The sequence below is a fragment of the Monoraphidium neglectum genome (genome assembly GCF_000611645.1).
Source record: "Monoraphidium neglectum strain SAG 48.87 unplaced genomic scaffold scaffold01174, whole genome shotgun sequence".
Classification (NCBI taxonomy): domain Eukaryota; kingdom Viridiplantae; phylum Chlorophyta; class Chlorophyceae; order Sphaeropleales; family Selenastraceae; genus Monoraphidium; species Monoraphidium neglectum.
The window spans coordinates 1-16,123 of NW_014012454.1; the positions used below are offsets into that span (position 1 = coordinate 1).

The window sequence follows — 16,123 nt, forward strand, 5'->3', positions numbered from 1 at the left end:
GGTTGGGGCGCATGCGCACGCATTGTAGAAAAGATCTTGTGCGCATGCGGGGTTGCGTGCCTGCATGCTTGCTTGCCCGTGTATGCGGGCCCGTTGCACGCTGTCGTGACATGTGCGTGCAGCATGCCGTGGCAGTGGGAGCGGCGATTGGCTGCTAGAAAGTGTGCCAGGCCGCCCTTTCTATGATTGTCATTTACCCAACTCACCTCCATCCCCCTAAACAACCCGCCTCCCCCCACATGGCCACCACCACCGCCAGCCTGGACCCCTCCCTGGCGCCTGACGGCCGCCACATCGTCCACGCCTTCACGCCAGACTGGGTGGACGCGTGGCAGGTGCGACAGTCGTGGGGGTGATGCTCGGGCCAGAGCGGGCCGTGTGTCACGCACGCCAGTTGCATGCCGCAGCCGGCGAGGCTGCAAATGCAACCCCTGAACCCACCGACAGTCGTACTCTCCACACACTTGGCCGCCCCTCCTCGTCCCCTACTCATCCGCCCCTCCCTCCCCCCCAATTGATCAACCAGCCCGCCACCAGCCGCTACCCAGCCGCACCCCGCGCCCCTTGACACGTCGCATCCCCCCCCTCGCCGCAGGGCCTGTCCCCCTCTGACTACGAGGCTGAGAAGGAGCGCGTGGCGGACGAGATTTGCGCGCGGCTGGAGTCCGTATTCCCGGGGCTGAGGGGCGCTATCGAGTTCAGGGAGGTGAGGGGGAAGGCCTGGGTGTGTGTGTTCGTGAGGCATCGCAGCTGGCCTCAACACTGAAGGGAAAGGGGGTGTCCCAAGGGGAAACAGCGGCGGATGCGTGGCAGGAGAGTGCCCACCAGCTGGGCCGCCGACAGCCCTGCGCATGTGGGTGGTACAGGGAGGCCGGCCGCCGCGAGCCCTGTGCCCTCCCAAACCCAGCCCATGTCGAGCAGCGGCGTGGCCCCCCTCTCCCACCTGGTGGGCCCCTGACCCCGCCCCCCGTTGTCGCGCCCTTCATGCTGACACACACCCCCATCGCGCTCGCCTGTCCCTCACGCCGCATCCTCATGCCGCCACGTGAGTCCCCCCTCCCCAAATCAACAGCACACAATGCCACTGCCGACTAACCCCTGCCTCACCACACCCCTTCCCCCCACCAAATGCCAGGTGGGCACCCCCCGCACCCACCGGCGCTACCTCAATCGCGCCGACGGCACCTACGGCCCCATCCCCTCGCGCCGCCCCCTGGGCATGCTGTCGATGCCCTTCAACACTACCGACATCGACGGCCTCTACTGCGTCGGAGACAGCACCTTCCCGGGCCAGGTGCGCGCCCTGTGCTCTCTCACGCGGCCCGCGTCCAGGCCACGCATTTTGGCCGACTTTAGATCAATGCCCGAGCACTGGTTGATCAAGGGCAGCGGCTGGGCTGGGCTGCTCCAGGTCCTTTCGTTGGTGCTGCATGGCTCCGCCGATTTCTTGGTCTACTTAGCAACGCCCCTCATTGACTGGGCCCACGCCTGCACTTCTGCGACTGGTTTTACCAGCAACATCACTCGGCACGTTTTCAAGAGTTGCAACCGGACTCGCTCCCCTCGCCGCACCACCACCCCGCCTCGCCGCACTACCACCCCACCTCACCCAAGACTCTCCACCCCAAATCCCCCCACGCTCCTCCCCCCCCCAAAGGGCGTGAACGCGGTGGTGTTCAGCGGCTTTGGCTGCGCCCACCGCGTCGCGGTTGACCTGGGGATGGAGAAGGGCTGGCCCGTCGTGGACGCCGCGTACAAGGGGCTCCTGAGCCTCGTGCGCGACAGGTCGTGATCCGTGATCAGGTCTCCCCCGAGGTTGGGAAAACATGCGACCTCGTCAGGCGCCCTGAGCCGCACGGCGGACGGAGCGGCGGCGCCGCGTTCGCTGGGAGGGCTGCGCCGGGGGTGGTCCTGATCGCGGCAGCTTTCTTTGTGCAGCAGCGGCTGCGCTTTGCATTAGCATGACACGAGCCCACCGGTCCAGAGGTGACAAGATCGCACGCACACCCGCCCACCAACAGCCGCCGCAGCGACTTACGCCGCGGCGATTTTGGCCTGCTTGTGAAGGGGTGGTGGCAAGCAGGGGTGGCCCAGCAAAACCTTGTAGCAGCAGCTTGCCAGGGCCCTCCGCAGGCAGCGTTTTTTGTCCGTCTGTGCCGCTTGTGGCCTGGCATTTTTTGCAATGCATGCGCAAGGCTGCAGCGGAATCCATGTTGGTTCCAACTACGGGTGCCTTCCTAGGGGGGGGGCTGACGGGGTGGAGGGGCGTGGCAGTCTGGCTGGACGCCGCACGCTGTTACAGCGTCGGAATGGGGGACCCACTGCCCAAACCCGAGGGGGCGGGGGGAAGCGGCTGCCGAGATGGGGGGCTAAACGAGCGGTGCATACCGTACCCTCTGGCACGAGTGCGGCTCGGCCACAGGAGGGCACTGCAACACGGGCCACGAGCCGCAGTGACAGCAGCGCCCAGGGATCCGTCTGCCCGTTGGCCAGAAACAGATGAGAAAACGATCAAACCGAAGTGCGGCAGCAGAATCAACCCACATGCAGAAGCCCAGTTGGGGGCGGGTGCGTCGGGACACATTCTGAGCAGGTGAGGAGCCACAACCACCTGAAACAGCTCAAACAGCGAGCGCAAGAAACCACACAGCGCGTGCCAGGATGCAGCGGCACGAGATCAGATCGGACAGATCAGATCACTTGCTCCCTCGGCCGTATCACCACGTCGTTCACCTCCATGTGCGGCGGCGCGGCCAGGCACCACACCACCGCCCGCGCCACGTCAGCAGGCTCCAGCGGCGTGATGCGGCCGATGGCCGCCGCCGCCGCCGCGTCGTCCCCAAAGGCGCGCACCTTGAAGAACTCCGTGTCGACCAGGCCGGGGGATATGCCAGACACGCGCAGGGGGACGCCCGCCGCGCGCGCCTTGGGTAGGCACAGAGGGAGGCGGGTTGCCGCGGCCGGCCGGGTTGGGGGAGGGGGTGGGATCGGGCAGTTGTTGGCGGGGAGACACGGCGCGGACTACACAGTGGCGGGGCGGTCGAGGCCGCTGGCGAGCGCGCAGCGCACCCTGCGGCCCAGGAGCAGTGCACAAACCCCCTGTCTCTTCAGCCACAAAGCCAAAGGTTGCCCGCCGCCCCTCTGCATCCTTGCTAGCTACGAACACTGCTGCCCCAGCCCCCCGCCTGCCCTCGTCGCCTGAAAGCGGGCTGTGCCGCCGCCCCCCCCCAAACCCCTGAACCCGCGCGCCGCCACGCACCTCCTGCCGCAGGCCGTCTGTGACGGCGCGCACCCCAAACTTGGTAGCTGCAAAGAAGCTGCCGCCCGCCCCCGCGTCTGGGATGCGGTGGCCGCTGAGGCCGACCATGTTGATGATGTGGCCCCACTCCCCGCGCCGCCGCATGTCCCGCACGACCTCGCGTGAAGTCATGCAGCCGCCCAGCAGGTTTGTGGACACCATCTCTACCCAGCTGCTGGTGTTGCCGTCAAACAGCGACGCGTTGCTGCGGATGAAGGGGCGCGGGGTTGGTGTGTGTGGCAATGTGTGGAGTTGTGCACAGGTTTGTATGTGTGTAATTGTGTGTGCGCGCGTGCGTGTGTGTATGTGTGTGCACGCGCGCACACACGCGCGTGCACTAGCCATCACTGGGGCAAGCGCTTGATGGACAATGTGCGATGAGAGTTCAGACGGCGGCACGCCCCAGCCTCAGTTTCAACCCCAGCCGCTATCTGCAGACCAGAGCCCGCGGGCCCGCCTCGCCTTGGCCCTGCCTCGCCCCGCCCCGCCTTGCCCCAAGTCAGCCCCCATGCGCCCCCGCTCACTTGCGCGACAGGCCCGCGTTGTTCACGAGGACGTCGATGCCGCGGTCGGGCCACCGCTTGAGCACGATGCGCGGCAGCGCCTGGCGGCCCGGGAGAGAGGGGGTGGGGGTCGGGGTCGGGGTGGGGTGTGAGGGGCGGCGTTGAGGGTGCGTGGTGTGATGTGACAGGGGACCCCGAGCAGCCGCGCTGCGTGCAGCTGCTGCTGCGACCACTGCGCGCCACCGTCCAGCGGATTGGATCGTGGCCGCCCGTTGAACGCGGCCTGCAAATGGAACCGCAGGCTGTGGTGCGCGCTCGGGCGCCCCGACACCCTCGACGCGCGTCAGTCGCGCGTCGCACCCGCGCCTCCCGCGGCGCCGCCCTTGCGCTGCCTGCACCGCATCGCCTGCACTCCGGATGGCGGAGCGGCGTCCTGACGCGCGCAAAGGCGTGAATTTCATGTCCCTGCCTTCCTCACCCCCATGGACACCCTCCACCCCTTTGGCCCCCCCCTGCCCCCCCTTCCCCCGGTTACTCACAATCACATGCGCCCCAGCCAACCCCACCTGAACCTCCGCCTCCTTGGTGACGTCACACACCACCGGCAGGAAGTCCACCGCCTGCAGCCCCACCCCCGGCCCCAGCATGAGCCGCTGCAGCTCCTCGAGCCGCTCGCGCCGCCGCGCCACCGCGACGACGCGCATGCCTGGCAGGTGAGGCAGTGCGGCGTCAGCCAAGCAGCCCGTTCGCGCACACTAGGCCAAAGAGCCGCACATTTGAACATGTACACCTGACAATGCGTGAAGTTGCACTCAACACTCAGACTTCAGCCCCAATCGCAGTAGTGTCGGCGTCGAGCACCTTCCGCGCCACAGTGCCCAATAGGCACACGCGCATGCATGGGCGCCACGCGTGTGCATGAAGCGCTGCGCACGTGCATACGCGCCACGAGTGTGCGTGAGCGCGCCGCTCACCCGCACGGCCCAGCGCCTCGCACACCGCCCAGCCGATGCCGGAGGACGCCCCGGTCACCAGCGCCACCCTGCCGCGCCACCGCTCCAGGCCCGCCGCAAGGTCAGCCGCAGCCGCCGGGATCGCCGGCTCTGGGGCCGCTGCCGCTACTACTGCCGCCACGTGCTGCTGCTGCTGCTGCTGCTGGCTTGGGTGCGCGCGCGCCGACGACGGCGCCGACGACGCCTGCTGAGCAGCGCCCACACCGCCGCCCGCCGCCGGGGCCCCGACCGGCGCGCTGCCCGTTGTGGTGCCGCCGTCTGTGGTCGCCACTGACGCCGCCACAGCCGCCTCGTCCTCCTCCACGTCCTCCTCAACCTCTCCCTGCGTCAGGGGTGCATGGGATGACGGTCGGCCAGTGCGCCCAGCAAGGCCGCCAATGCACTTGCACTTGCGAGAGCATGCCGAAAGCGGCACCCTCCTCTTTGCCTCGGCTTCGCGCGACCTCAGATCGACCCAGATGAGAGATCCCGCCCACCTCGTCCTCGAGGATGACCTTCTCTGGCACGTGCCCCGGCTCCGCCTCAAGCCCCTGCGGCGGGCACCATGGTCGCGCTTGGGACCCACACGTGCTCGCAAGCACAGCTGCCGCCTCAACCCCTCCCAGCTCCCTTGAATGCGGCAAGGCGAAAAAGGGCCCAGCCCCCGCGCGAACCGCCCCGCCACAGTCATGACTCACCAGCGCCGCGCGCCGCGCGATGCGCGCCAGCTGCTCTGCGGTGCTGTCCAGGTCGTCGTTGATCAGCAGGTAGTCGTACAGCCCCTTCTCATTCAGGCTCGTGATCTCCCCTTTGGCAGCCCCCAGGCGCCGCTGCAGGTCAGCCTCGCCGCCGCCTTGCTCGCCGCCGCCGCCTGGCTCGCCGCCCTCGTCGCCACCGGCCACGGCGTCGCGCCCGGCGCGCAGGCGGCGCTCCAGCTCCTCCAGGCTGGGCGGCGCGACAAACACAAATATGGCGGGCATTTCGCTGGCGCGCACCTGCGCGGGGCAAAGGCAACGTAGCGGGTGCAGGATGGCGACGTGTAACGCTGTTGCGACCCATGGGATGCCCATGATTTCCCAGCCGCACGCGTCAGCTGGCGAGCTTAGCTGGACCCGTCATGCCCTGGCATAAGATTCAAGGGGCTGCGCGGTGCCGGCACGCTGGCAAAGCGCCGCTTTTATCTTTCCGCACCCTCCCCTCCCGCCTCCGCCCCCACCTGCCGCGCGCCCTGCACGTCGATGTCGAGCACCGCCACGCGCCCCTCCGCCCGCAGCGCCTCCACGGCGTCGCGCCGCGTGCCGTACAGGGCGCCATGCACCTCGGCGTGCTCCAGGAACTCGCCGCGCGCGATCGCCGCCATCACGGCCTCCTTGGGCGCGAAAACGTAGTCGACGCCATTCTTGGTTTTGTGTTTGGGAGGAGAGGGGTTGCGGCGGTCTTTGCAAGAGCCGGTGCACTACACAGCGGCGGCACCTGGCGCGGGGAAGGAGGCGGGGGCGGGCAAGAGCAATGCCTGCCGACCGACGGGAGGAGCACGCACAGCATGCGCGCCGACACCTGCACGCATGTGCATGCGTGCCACTATGATACGCGCATACGTGCGAGTCTGATGTGACGACACCGGCGACCCATGCCCGAGCGCCCCTCTCGCACGAGCCCGGCCCCACCTGCTCGCCCAGCCTCGGCGCGCGTGTGGTGGTTGACACGCTCAGGCGGTATCTCTCAGGGTCAGCGGACAGCAGCCTGGAGACGAGGGTGCCCTTGCCGACGCCTGCGTATGGCGCAGCATTCAGGCATCGTCGCTCGCCAGTCGCGGCGACAGCGGACGGCCGCCTGCACCTGGCGCGGTCTGGATCCGTGCCGCAAGAGAGCCGCGCCAAACAGCAGCAACGTGCGAGGTCCTAGGCACGGCGCATCGCGCTGCATGATTGCTCAAACACGGTCTCCATCGACAAGGCAGCATCAGAACACCCCCCGAACGCTGATCGATCGGGCGAGTGACTCTGCGCCGTGATCAACGCGAACCCCACTTACCGGAAGGCCCCACCACGATCAAGGCCTTAGGCTCCCCTCCTGAGCTGATCCCCTGCTCGTCGGCCTGCTGTGGCACCTGCCCCTCCACCGCAGCCTGCGTGCTTTGCTCTGCGCCCATCGCTTTAGGTTGCAACGTCAAAACTGAAAGCAGATGCAAACCGATAAGGCGTGGAAATGTGAAAGTTACGTCCATCCGCCCACCATCGATTTGCACAGGCAGCCTGCGAAGCTGCACTGCGGCGCTACTGATAACCATCCATTACCTCACCAACCGACAGCCAGGACCAGTAGCCGGGGACAAGCACACATCTGAGCAGACAAGCACGCTGTTCTCGTGCTCTCCGCATCCATGCAGGGGCCCGTCATGCTGTATGTGCCATGAGGCGTGGCAAGCATAATCGCCAGCTCGGCAGCCGCGTTGAAGGTCATGCCTGAGCGCAAAGACTGCCCACAGCGCCCGCAGCAATCTCGCTCGCTTTATGCCCAGGACAGTTTGCCTGTGACACGGCCTGCATATCAATTCCCAGTACCCCACCCACCGTCAATAAATCCCGATCGCATCCCTTCAATAACCACTGGGCGATGCTCAAACAGCCCCGTACATTCTGCCTGCACCAGTGTGGCGGGCTCTTGCCCCATGCAGTAAGATCCGCATTTCTTGTGAAGGTTTCAAGGCATTCTAAACCCTCTGGAGTGTGCTTGGATCTTGGGCAGTCATGTACACAAGGCAGACTGCTGGTAGGCTAAGGGCACTGGACACGTAGACACAGGCACGGGCCTTTCAGCGGAAGCGTTTATGCTCCTACAATAGCATTACATGTTCCGCAATACGAGCAGCAAAACTGACGGGCGTCGCTGCACGCACTCTTCGCGGGACACACCTGTGGACTCAAGTCGCCCACCTGAAAGGACGCGTGAGCGCAAGACGAAGGACCCAACACAGTCAAATTGTGAGGCGCCTGAGGACAATGGTGCACAGCAGTGAGTGTGAACATGGTGTGTGCGCAGTCACTGGCATGCGCACGGGGCGGATGCAAGCGCAGCAGTCTCCCACGACAGCCACAAAGGGCTGACTTGGGTGCATGGTAGAGGGCTGACGCCAACCCCGAATAGAGCGATGGCTGCTGGCAAGTGTGACGCCTGGAACTGCAAAAAATACATGCGTTTGTGAAGTGGCAGGAGAATGCCGGAGTGCCCACGTGCAGCACTGATTACACCCGCCCTGGCCCACGAAATCCCGCTCAAGTGCCGTCCTTCCCGCATTCGGGGGGCCATGAGGCAGGTCAAGTGAGCCTTTTGCAAGAATTTGACCAGGCCCGCAAAGCAGTCTCGCATGAGACCTTATGAAAATCCCAGGACAAGGTGATTTGGTTTGGTGATTTGGTGGACGTCGGAGAACCCTGATTCAACAACTGCCTGCGTCTAGAACTTATTCCCCCATGTGGGTCCATGCTCCAGGCCGCCATGTGTACGCGGCCTCCATGCTCCAGGCCGCCATGTGTACGCGGCCTCCAAATGCGCGGCAAAGGTGCTCGAATCACGTTGACGCATAGGCTGAGGGCACCACAAAGATTCCCTTCTTGCTGGACAGCGTGAAGGTCTGTGTCCATGTGTAGTGACCAGGTGGAAAGGTGGCCAGGTGATGAGGTGACTGGTGCGAATGTTGCTTGATGGGAAAGGGGGGGGGGTAGCTGGCAGCATGTCGCCTTCTCGAGAATGATGTGCGGTATGCATAGGAAGGTGGGCGCACATTTGGCCACCACACAAGAGTGCGTGCAAGCGAGACGCCTACGCTGACAGAAGGGAGGCCTAACACCCGCAGCCTTGTCCCGATCAGATGAGCCGCGCCGCCGCCTCAATGCAGGGACCCCTTACACACACGCACCGCTCGCGTCTCCACCTCAAAGCTGGGCGCAGGCTCCAGACGCACGCGTGAGAGCAGCACAGCCAGCACCACCTGCACGTACAACAAAGGGAGAACCGACAGGGCGATTTATTAGACAGGCTGGCTGCCACACCGGGCAGGTCATGCGGAGCAAAGCAGTTGGCCTGAGGGGACTGTCAACGTGTGCGCCTGCGCCCGCGCTCACACACACGCGCGCACACGCGCACACGCACACGCACACGCGCACACACACACACACGCATGCACACACATACACATACACACACACACACAAACAGACCACATGCGCTCACGAATGCAAGCACACGCGCACGCGGGCCCACCTGAAGCTCCAGCTGAGCAAAATAGCTGCGGACCAAAGCAGGAAAGGCAGGAGCACGGGGCCCCACGCATGTCAGCAACTGTTCAGACCGTGAGTGTATACGACCTTGATGTCTGCGCTTGCCAGCCACAGCTGTCGGCGGAGGTGGACGCGAGCAAGGAGTGTGCCCTCCCCCGCCCTCAGCCACTCACCGCCCGATGCAGGAGCGAGGTCCGACCGTGAAGGGCATGAAGGCCTTGTCAGCGTGGGGCGCCAGGGTGGGGGCATTCTCGGGCAGCCAGCGCTCTGGCAGCCACTCGCGCGGGCGCGGCCAGAAATCCTCGTGGCTGCAGCCAGGTGAGGCGAGTTGGGCAGTGCGGGGGGGGGGAGGGTGGCGTTGGGGCCCAAATTTGTGATTGCTGTGGAGGGTGTGTTGCTCCGTGGCGATCAGACAATGCAGGCAAACAGGCCCCACGAAAAATATGCTGTGAGGCGCTGCGTGTGGCATGTTGAGAAACTGTGCGTTGGACTGGGTCCACTTGCTGAGTTTTGAGAGGCCAGCAGGCAGGCGAGCATTCTAGGCAGCATGACAGGGTGTGTGCTTGCAGGTGAGGTGCTCGTTCGGTCCCGCATCACACCCCGTCCGTGTGATGTCAGGGGCACGCGCATTGAGCCCGAGCCCTCTGCAGGTGACCTCTCGATCCCGACGTGCCCTTTGCTGACACGCACCGGTGCAGGGAGTAGATGGAGGGCAGGATGTTGGTGCCGGCCGGGATGGTGTAGCCCCCGATCTCCTCATCCTGTGACATCAACAGGGTGGGGCGGCCAAGAAAAATGTGGGCTTAGCTCACTTGAGGTGCGCTGTTGGCCGCCAGTCTCTTCCTTGATCGTGAAAAATCACCACTCCCCTAGGTGGGTTGGACACCCAGTGACCAGCGTATTGACCAGCAATGGAATTCCCGACAAGGAGGCGCCGTGGAGAGGGAGGTGCTGCGGCCCGGTGCATCCCTCCCCTTGTCCGTCCCGCCACTATCGCCCTGCGGCATGCCACGGCACCAACCTTGTCCGCCACGCGCCCCGTTTCTGTCGCAGCAGGGTACCTGTCAGCGCGACGCAGTGTGAGATGCCGATTTGGGTTGTGAGAGCAGGCAAAGCAGGAGGGTGCTGCGTGACAGAAGCAAAGCTGCGGCAGGCAGGAAGGGAGGACCAGCCTGCCTCTGAAGTCAAGGGTGCAAAGCAGGGCCAAACCCATCACTGTTGAAGCTGCGAGCTGCGATGGCATAGTCGCCTGCCCGCCCTCTAGCACGGGGCCCTGCCGTGCGACAGCCCAGCCCGCCAGCTGCGCAGCCCTCACAGGCGCAGCGTCTCGTTGGCGACCCCCGTGATGAGCGGCAGCTGCCCCTGGAACACCTCTGCCGGCACGCCAGCCGGATCGCGCCCCCCAAGCACCGCCTGCGCCTCCGCGCGGCAGGCCTCCAGCAGGGTCGGGTTGCGCGAGAGCTCGTACAGGGCGAATGCCAGGGTGGTGGCCGTTGTGTCGGAGCCGGCCAGAATCATCGTCTGGCGGCGCGCCGTGTGCATGGAGGGCCCGTGCGGGCAGAGTGATGGTAGATTGTTTAGGGGGCAGGTCGGCCACAGTTGAAGAGAAGGGTCACAAAAGAGGGTTCGCCAAGTTCAATTGGGAGATTGGTTGTCCCGGCGTATGGGTGGTGCCTTGGGTCAGCATCATGGCCCCAACGCCCCTCTTGAGTTTGAACAAGTGTACGGCGCAGCAACGCAACCAGAGACATTGCGATAGCGTGCTGTGCCCTGGACCCCTGATGCGGCTTGGTTGCGTGCGTGCACCACGCGTGTCACAGCCAACAGGATTGCCAGGCAGGACCGAGCCTTCCAAACCACTGCTGGCTAGTGGCACGGCGACATACGAGCAAGCGGCGCCGCTGCCGTCACCCACGGGCCTGGGCTGCGACGCCCTCTCCGCAGCCCCGCCCCCCCATAGCCCGCACCTGCAGCTCGTCCCTCAGCTGCTTGTCTGTCATCACTGCGTTGCCGCCCTGCTGGGCCTGAAAAATAGGAGGTGTTGAAGACGGTGACATAAGAAAATATGCTGGTAGTACGGTGCCCGGGAGGCTGTGGTGAACAGGACATGCGGACGGGGCAGCGGGCCTACCACACCAGGCGCCAGGCAGGCAGGGCCAGGTGAGGTACAGCATGGGTGAGGAACAGCGCAGGCCGCGTGCGCGTCCCGCATCAGCCCCCACCTTAATCATGAAGGACAGCAGATCTGTGTCCTCCTCTCGCACACCGTTGGCCCGCTTCTCCTGTCGGTTTGGCGTGGGTGTGGGTGGAGACAGGCAATGTCAACAAGCAGGTCGGGGCCGGGATGGGGTGTACACCAGGCCAGGCACAATGCAAGGCTCGCTTTGGGCGCTGAACAGCACAGCATGTGGAGGCACACCGACACATAGTAGCACGATGAGTACGATCCAGCAAATCGAGGCAGCGCTTTGTGAGCAGCTTCCAGGTTTCTCGTCACTGCATAAACACAGCACGTGGCCTCACCTCGACCATCTTCTTGATGACATCATCCACCATGGCCACGCCCCTATAGTAGTTCTGTGAAGGTGGGGGTGGGGGTGAAGGTGGGGGTGATGCTAGAGTGGGGGGTGCAGAGCTGCAGCTGCCTTGGTTGGGGCGAGGTGGGTTGTCCAGGACCTGCAGTGTACCCAAGGCCCGATCAGGTTCTGGGCAATGCAGGACCCAGGCAAGCGGCGCATGTTCATAAGCGCCCGGCAAGCGACACGCACTCACCTTGATGTTGGGCAGGAGCGGCTCTGGTATAGGCAGGTCGAAGACGAGCCACATGGCCGGCTCCAGGATTTCGTCGTACATCTGGCACAGGGGTGGGTGGGTGCGTGGGGAAGGGACAGCTGAGACGGGCTTGGGGACGTCACCGCAGTAACGCATGGTTTCACCCCGGTCCATTAGGAGGACCGGGGCCGACATAGGCAACGAGGCAAGCGCAGCCCTGGCAGCACAGCAAGCGAGCAGCACCACGCCGGCGGCGCCGCTGCTCCGAGGGCGCTGCGCAGGCAGCTGGTCGCACCTTGATGATGTCAACATAGTCATCGCCTGTACGAAGGATTACGGGCGGGATACAGAGGCCGTTGAGGCGAGGAAAGGTGCAGGGTCCACGACATCACATGCAGGAGGGCTCGGCAGCATCCCAGTGACACGGGATGCGTTGGCTCACCTATGGCACCGCCCTGGACGTCACCCTGAGCCGCCCCATTCGCCGCGGCCTGCTGCCCGGCTGCCGCCTTGAGGGCCTTGAAATCAAAACCAAACCCTGGAAGTGGTGAGCAGAGAGTATGTGTTAGCGTGCATGCGTTTGTGTGCGCGCGCGTGTGCAGTGTGAGTGTGTGTGTGTGAAGTGTGAGTGTGTGTGCGTTTTTGGGGGGGTGCGCGCGCAGACGCCGTGAAATGCTCTTGTGCACGTCAGTGCATGTACAAGTTGTGGGTGCAATGTGACACCCAATGGCGATGGGCTGCCTGGATAATCATATGCAATCACACCCCGACGCATATCACGCACCCCTCGCCCCCTGCCCCGCCCACCAGTGCGTCCAATCACGTCCAGCGTCATGCGACGGCACAAGGGCTCGATATCTGCGCCACGGATGTGGGGTACAGGATGAGTGTCAAACCGCGCGCTGCACAGCCTCAAGGGGCGCGCTTGGAGGAGGCGCCTGGTTCCAGCGGGAGCGCTTGAAACCGTGCACTTGAGTGCCTGCTGCAAAAGACAACACGGTCAGGTGTTTTGGCAACAGCATCGCGCCGCTCTGCCTGCGAGGTGCGCCATGTCGACGGCGACGCAGCCTGGGGCACCCACCGCAGGGCTGCCCGTCGGCGCCCTCGATCACGGCAGCCAGCTCGTTGGCGCTGCGCACGAATGCCGGTACGAATCCCTTGACTGACGCGGACTTGAAGGCAGGCAGGAGCACCTCTTTGACGGCCTGGGGGAAGCAAGGGGCAGACGTGGAATTTGATGAAGGGGTCGAAGCTGGCTGGAAGGTACGGACAATTATCGGCCCATGTCGGCTCATGGCACACGAGCACTTGGCTACTGGGAGATGTGTGGTAGGCGCACCCCCCTGCGCTCCATCCCGCGCGTCATCCGCACGCCAGGAGCCTGCCCAAAGCCTCTGCCATCCAAAATACCCGCACCGCATGGTTGGGAAGGTCTGTGTTCGACGCAAGCCCGTTGCCCAGCCAAGCGCTGAGCCGCGACATGGAGGCCTCGGACTTTCTGAAGCGCCCCTGGTTGCGCAGCACGAGGTTCATATCTTCGGGGTGGCGGATGTAGACTGACTTGGTGCCCAGCATCTCCATCTGGACAGGGGACGTAGTGGCGTGCATCTTCACAAGGCGGGGCGGGGGCAAGGAGCCTGACACACAGAGCTGTATCAGACCAAGGGAGGAAGGGACAGTGGCATGTACGGGGCATCACGTCATTTCCGGTGAACTTCTAGGGCTCCACAATTTCTCCTCAACATGTATTGCTGCTGCTGCGCTAACCTCAGCCGCACCTCAAGCATGCGCACGCCTTGCTTGACCATGGCGGCATCCATATCCTTGTCTGGCGTGTTTGGCACGGCAGCAGTTGAGGGACAGCGCTGCGTGAGCGGTACAACGCACCTTGACGGCGGCAAAGCCGTGCCCTGCTGCTCCCTCGCACCCTGGTAACGCTGTAGGTACGCAAGCAGCAAAACGACTGGACTGGCGGCCAGCTGAGGCCCTGTGGGGCATGAGCGCGACTGATCCGGGGCAGGTGTTGCCCGTTGCCCCCCGCCCTCCTGCAGCTCAATGCTACTCACACAGGGTGAAGAGGTCGACCTGGCCAAATAATCCAAGCCAAGGCATTGTGTTGGGCATCTTCGGGACCGGGGCACGGGGAGGCGGGCTTGGCTGGGTCGGCTGGGGCACGGCTGCGACGGCGCGGCACCGGCAGACGTTTGCCCTGCGGCAGTCATGGCGGCATAAACAGCAGCAGTGGGCGAGCACATTGTGGCGTGCAGCAGGTGCAAGCGCAGGCACATGCGCCTACTTGCTGTGTGGTGGTCTCTGTTGGAGCGCGGCGTGGTGGCCGCACTCTGACTCACAAGACTGCGGTGCGGCTGGCTCGCAGAGCGCCGTGCTGCGACCACAAACACAACGGCACTCAGGTCCGCACACGCCTGCGTTGCCGGTGTTTCGAAAGGCCCACCTGCCATAGCCAGCGCGGGCTCGCCCCGCACGAGACTGCATGATGCTGCTGCGCTGCATCACCAGCGCTCAGTTGTAGTCGCACAAGAGATGGATTAAAAACCAGATTGAAAAAGAAAGATCGCGATAGATCTGGGGGGCACGGAGCGAAGTAAATATTGAATGAACCACGCTTAGAAATGACATTTAACGCGCGTTAATACGGTCGGGTAAGGCTGCGACCCTCACCAACCGTCCTGGGGCCCCACTTCACCGCTCGTCATGATGAGTTGCGCTGACCAGCGCCAGACGAGTGTGAGCACTTCGCTCATTCACAGCGCCGATCCGGCATCATCAACACGCAATGTTCACAACTTTGGTTTGAAAACTGGGTAGCACTGCCGGTCACATGAATAAACTCTTCCAGGCAGGCGAGCAGGGCACTTGCAGCGATTGTCAACCCCTCGATTTGACCAATCCAGATTAGCAGGGTTGATCATTCCGTACACCCATGCACTCAGCGAAAAAGTCTCTGCCAATAATCAAGATGAGAACCTGTAGGCCACCCCTTTTCTTGTCTCAGAACAAGTGTGTAGACACATGTCGCTGCGCATTGTGCATCGCAACGCCCACCAACGCACTGTTTTGTGGCTGCTCATCAGATACATTTAGCATGCACACGAGTGCAGAGCTATCACTTTAGCCCACTCATATGAGGCCCCAGAACCAGCGCTTGCAAGGGTCAACCTGCGGCCGCCGATGGCGGTGCATCGTGGGCGGCAGCGCTGCATGCGGCAATAAAACCATACAGCTGGCTGGTAGAGGGCCTGTGTACTAAGCCGTGTGTGACAGACATTACAGTACCAGGAGCGCCTGCAATCTCACTTGGTCCTAAGTAGTGTCCTAATCCTCGCATTGCAGCTGCACTGCATCCTGTTGGCACATTCGAGATGGATCATGGGTGCGCATGTGGGTCCCCGCAAACCCTCGTGTGACTTTTTTTGTCATCTGCAGCGGGTTCCGTTGGCCAGACTGGGTGTCAGAGTGGGTTGTTGCTGCAGCCAGGCAGCCAGGGCACGGACCGTTGTGTCACCGTGCAGGTAAAGGCATAACAATCACACGAGTCTGTCCTGTCGCTTGCCTGATCAAAGCGCCAAGAGATCCAAAACCTCAGTAGGATCGCGACTCATCATAGGGATGTTGCGTGCACAACCACACTGAGATGGGGCACGATAGGGGCACGAAACCTGCACGAATGGGCCTGGCCTGATCAGTCATGAGGGCAGTAGTTGTTGAGGTGTGGGGATCACGTGATGATTGTATCAGTGCATGTTTGATCCCGAGAGATACGTCCCGGCAGCGTACCTTTACAGCCCAAGCCGCTGCATCCTCATCCGGGCAGCACGGACAGCAAGAACACACGGAGCACACAGCCCGAGCTGCGCTTGTCAGGGCGGTCTGAGGGAGTCTTCTCTAGCTGATCCTCGAGCCTCGGCGAGCTTTCGAGCACCAAGCCAGGGCAATCAGCAGGTGATCTACGTAGAAATCAGCTGCAAGCGGCGCTCTCAAAGCCCGCAATCACTCTAGCGTAGCCCGATTTGTGCGAGTCGACGGCTTGCTCCTCTGCCCGACCAACCCCTTGCCCGTCGGGCCTGTCGACGCACGCCTGGCACACCGCAACGCAGAGGAGAGCAGCGCGTTGCCAGCAGCCCTCCGATCGCAGCAGCGCAATTCGAGCAGCATGGACGCGCCGCCGGGCTTCTTCGTAAAGCGAGGCGGGCGCGACGGGTCTGGTTCCCTGAGTCAGAGCCTGCCGCCAGACATTGGCGCGCCGCCCCCGCCGCC

General features: G+C 63.8%; 3 protein-coding genes across 3 annotated transcripts; 1 reads left to right on the forward strand and 2 right to left on the reverse strand.

Moving 5' to 3' along the window:
* Positions 1–239: 239 nt before the first annotated feature.
* Positions 240–1,792, forward strand: MNEG_6910 (carotenoid isomerase; the record flags this gene model as incomplete). The annotated part of the gene is made up of 5 exons (XM_014044615.1): positions 240–335; positions 596–706; positions 908–946; positions 1,136–1,294; positions 1,658–1,792. The coding sequence occupies 5 exons, from the start codon at positions 240–242 to the stop codon at positions 1,790–1,792; spliced, it is 540 nt and encodes a 179-aa protein (XP_013900069.1).
* Positions 1,793–2,691: 899 nt separating this feature from the next.
* On the reverse strand, positions 2,692–6,945 carry MNEG_6911 (guanylate kinase 1; the record flags this gene model as incomplete). Its single annotated transcript, XM_014044616.1, has 11 exons — positions 2,692–2,925; positions 3,260–3,503; positions 3,823–3,902; positions 3,995–4,084; positions 4,368–4,507; positions 4,776–5,136; positions 5,291–5,344; positions 5,492–5,788; positions 6,010–6,249; positions 6,461–6,564; positions 6,828–6,945. The coding sequence occupies 11 exons, from the start codon at positions 6,943–6,945 to the stop codon at positions 2,692–2,694; spliced, it is 1,962 nt and encodes a 653-aa protein (XP_013900070.1).
* A 1,419-nt stretch (positions 6,946–8,364) lies between these two features.
* MNEG_6912 (cytochrome P450) lies at positions 8,365–13,453 on the reverse strand (the record flags this gene model as incomplete). Its single annotated transcript, XM_014044617.1, has 16 exons — positions 8,365–8,478; positions 8,713–8,784; positions 9,057–9,081; positions 9,247–9,381; positions 9,764–9,834; positions 10,095–10,134; positions 10,389–10,594; positions 11,041–11,097; positions 11,296–11,355; positions 11,597–11,650; positions 11,846–11,926; positions 12,141–12,166; positions 12,288–12,383; positions 12,653–12,703; positions 12,927–13,050; positions 13,262–13,453. 16 exons carry the CDS (start codon positions 13,451–13,453, stop codon positions 8,365–8,367), a joined length of 1,404 nt encoding a protein of 467 aa, XP_013900071.1.
* Between the last annotated feature and the right edge of the window lie 2,670 nt (positions 13,454–16,123).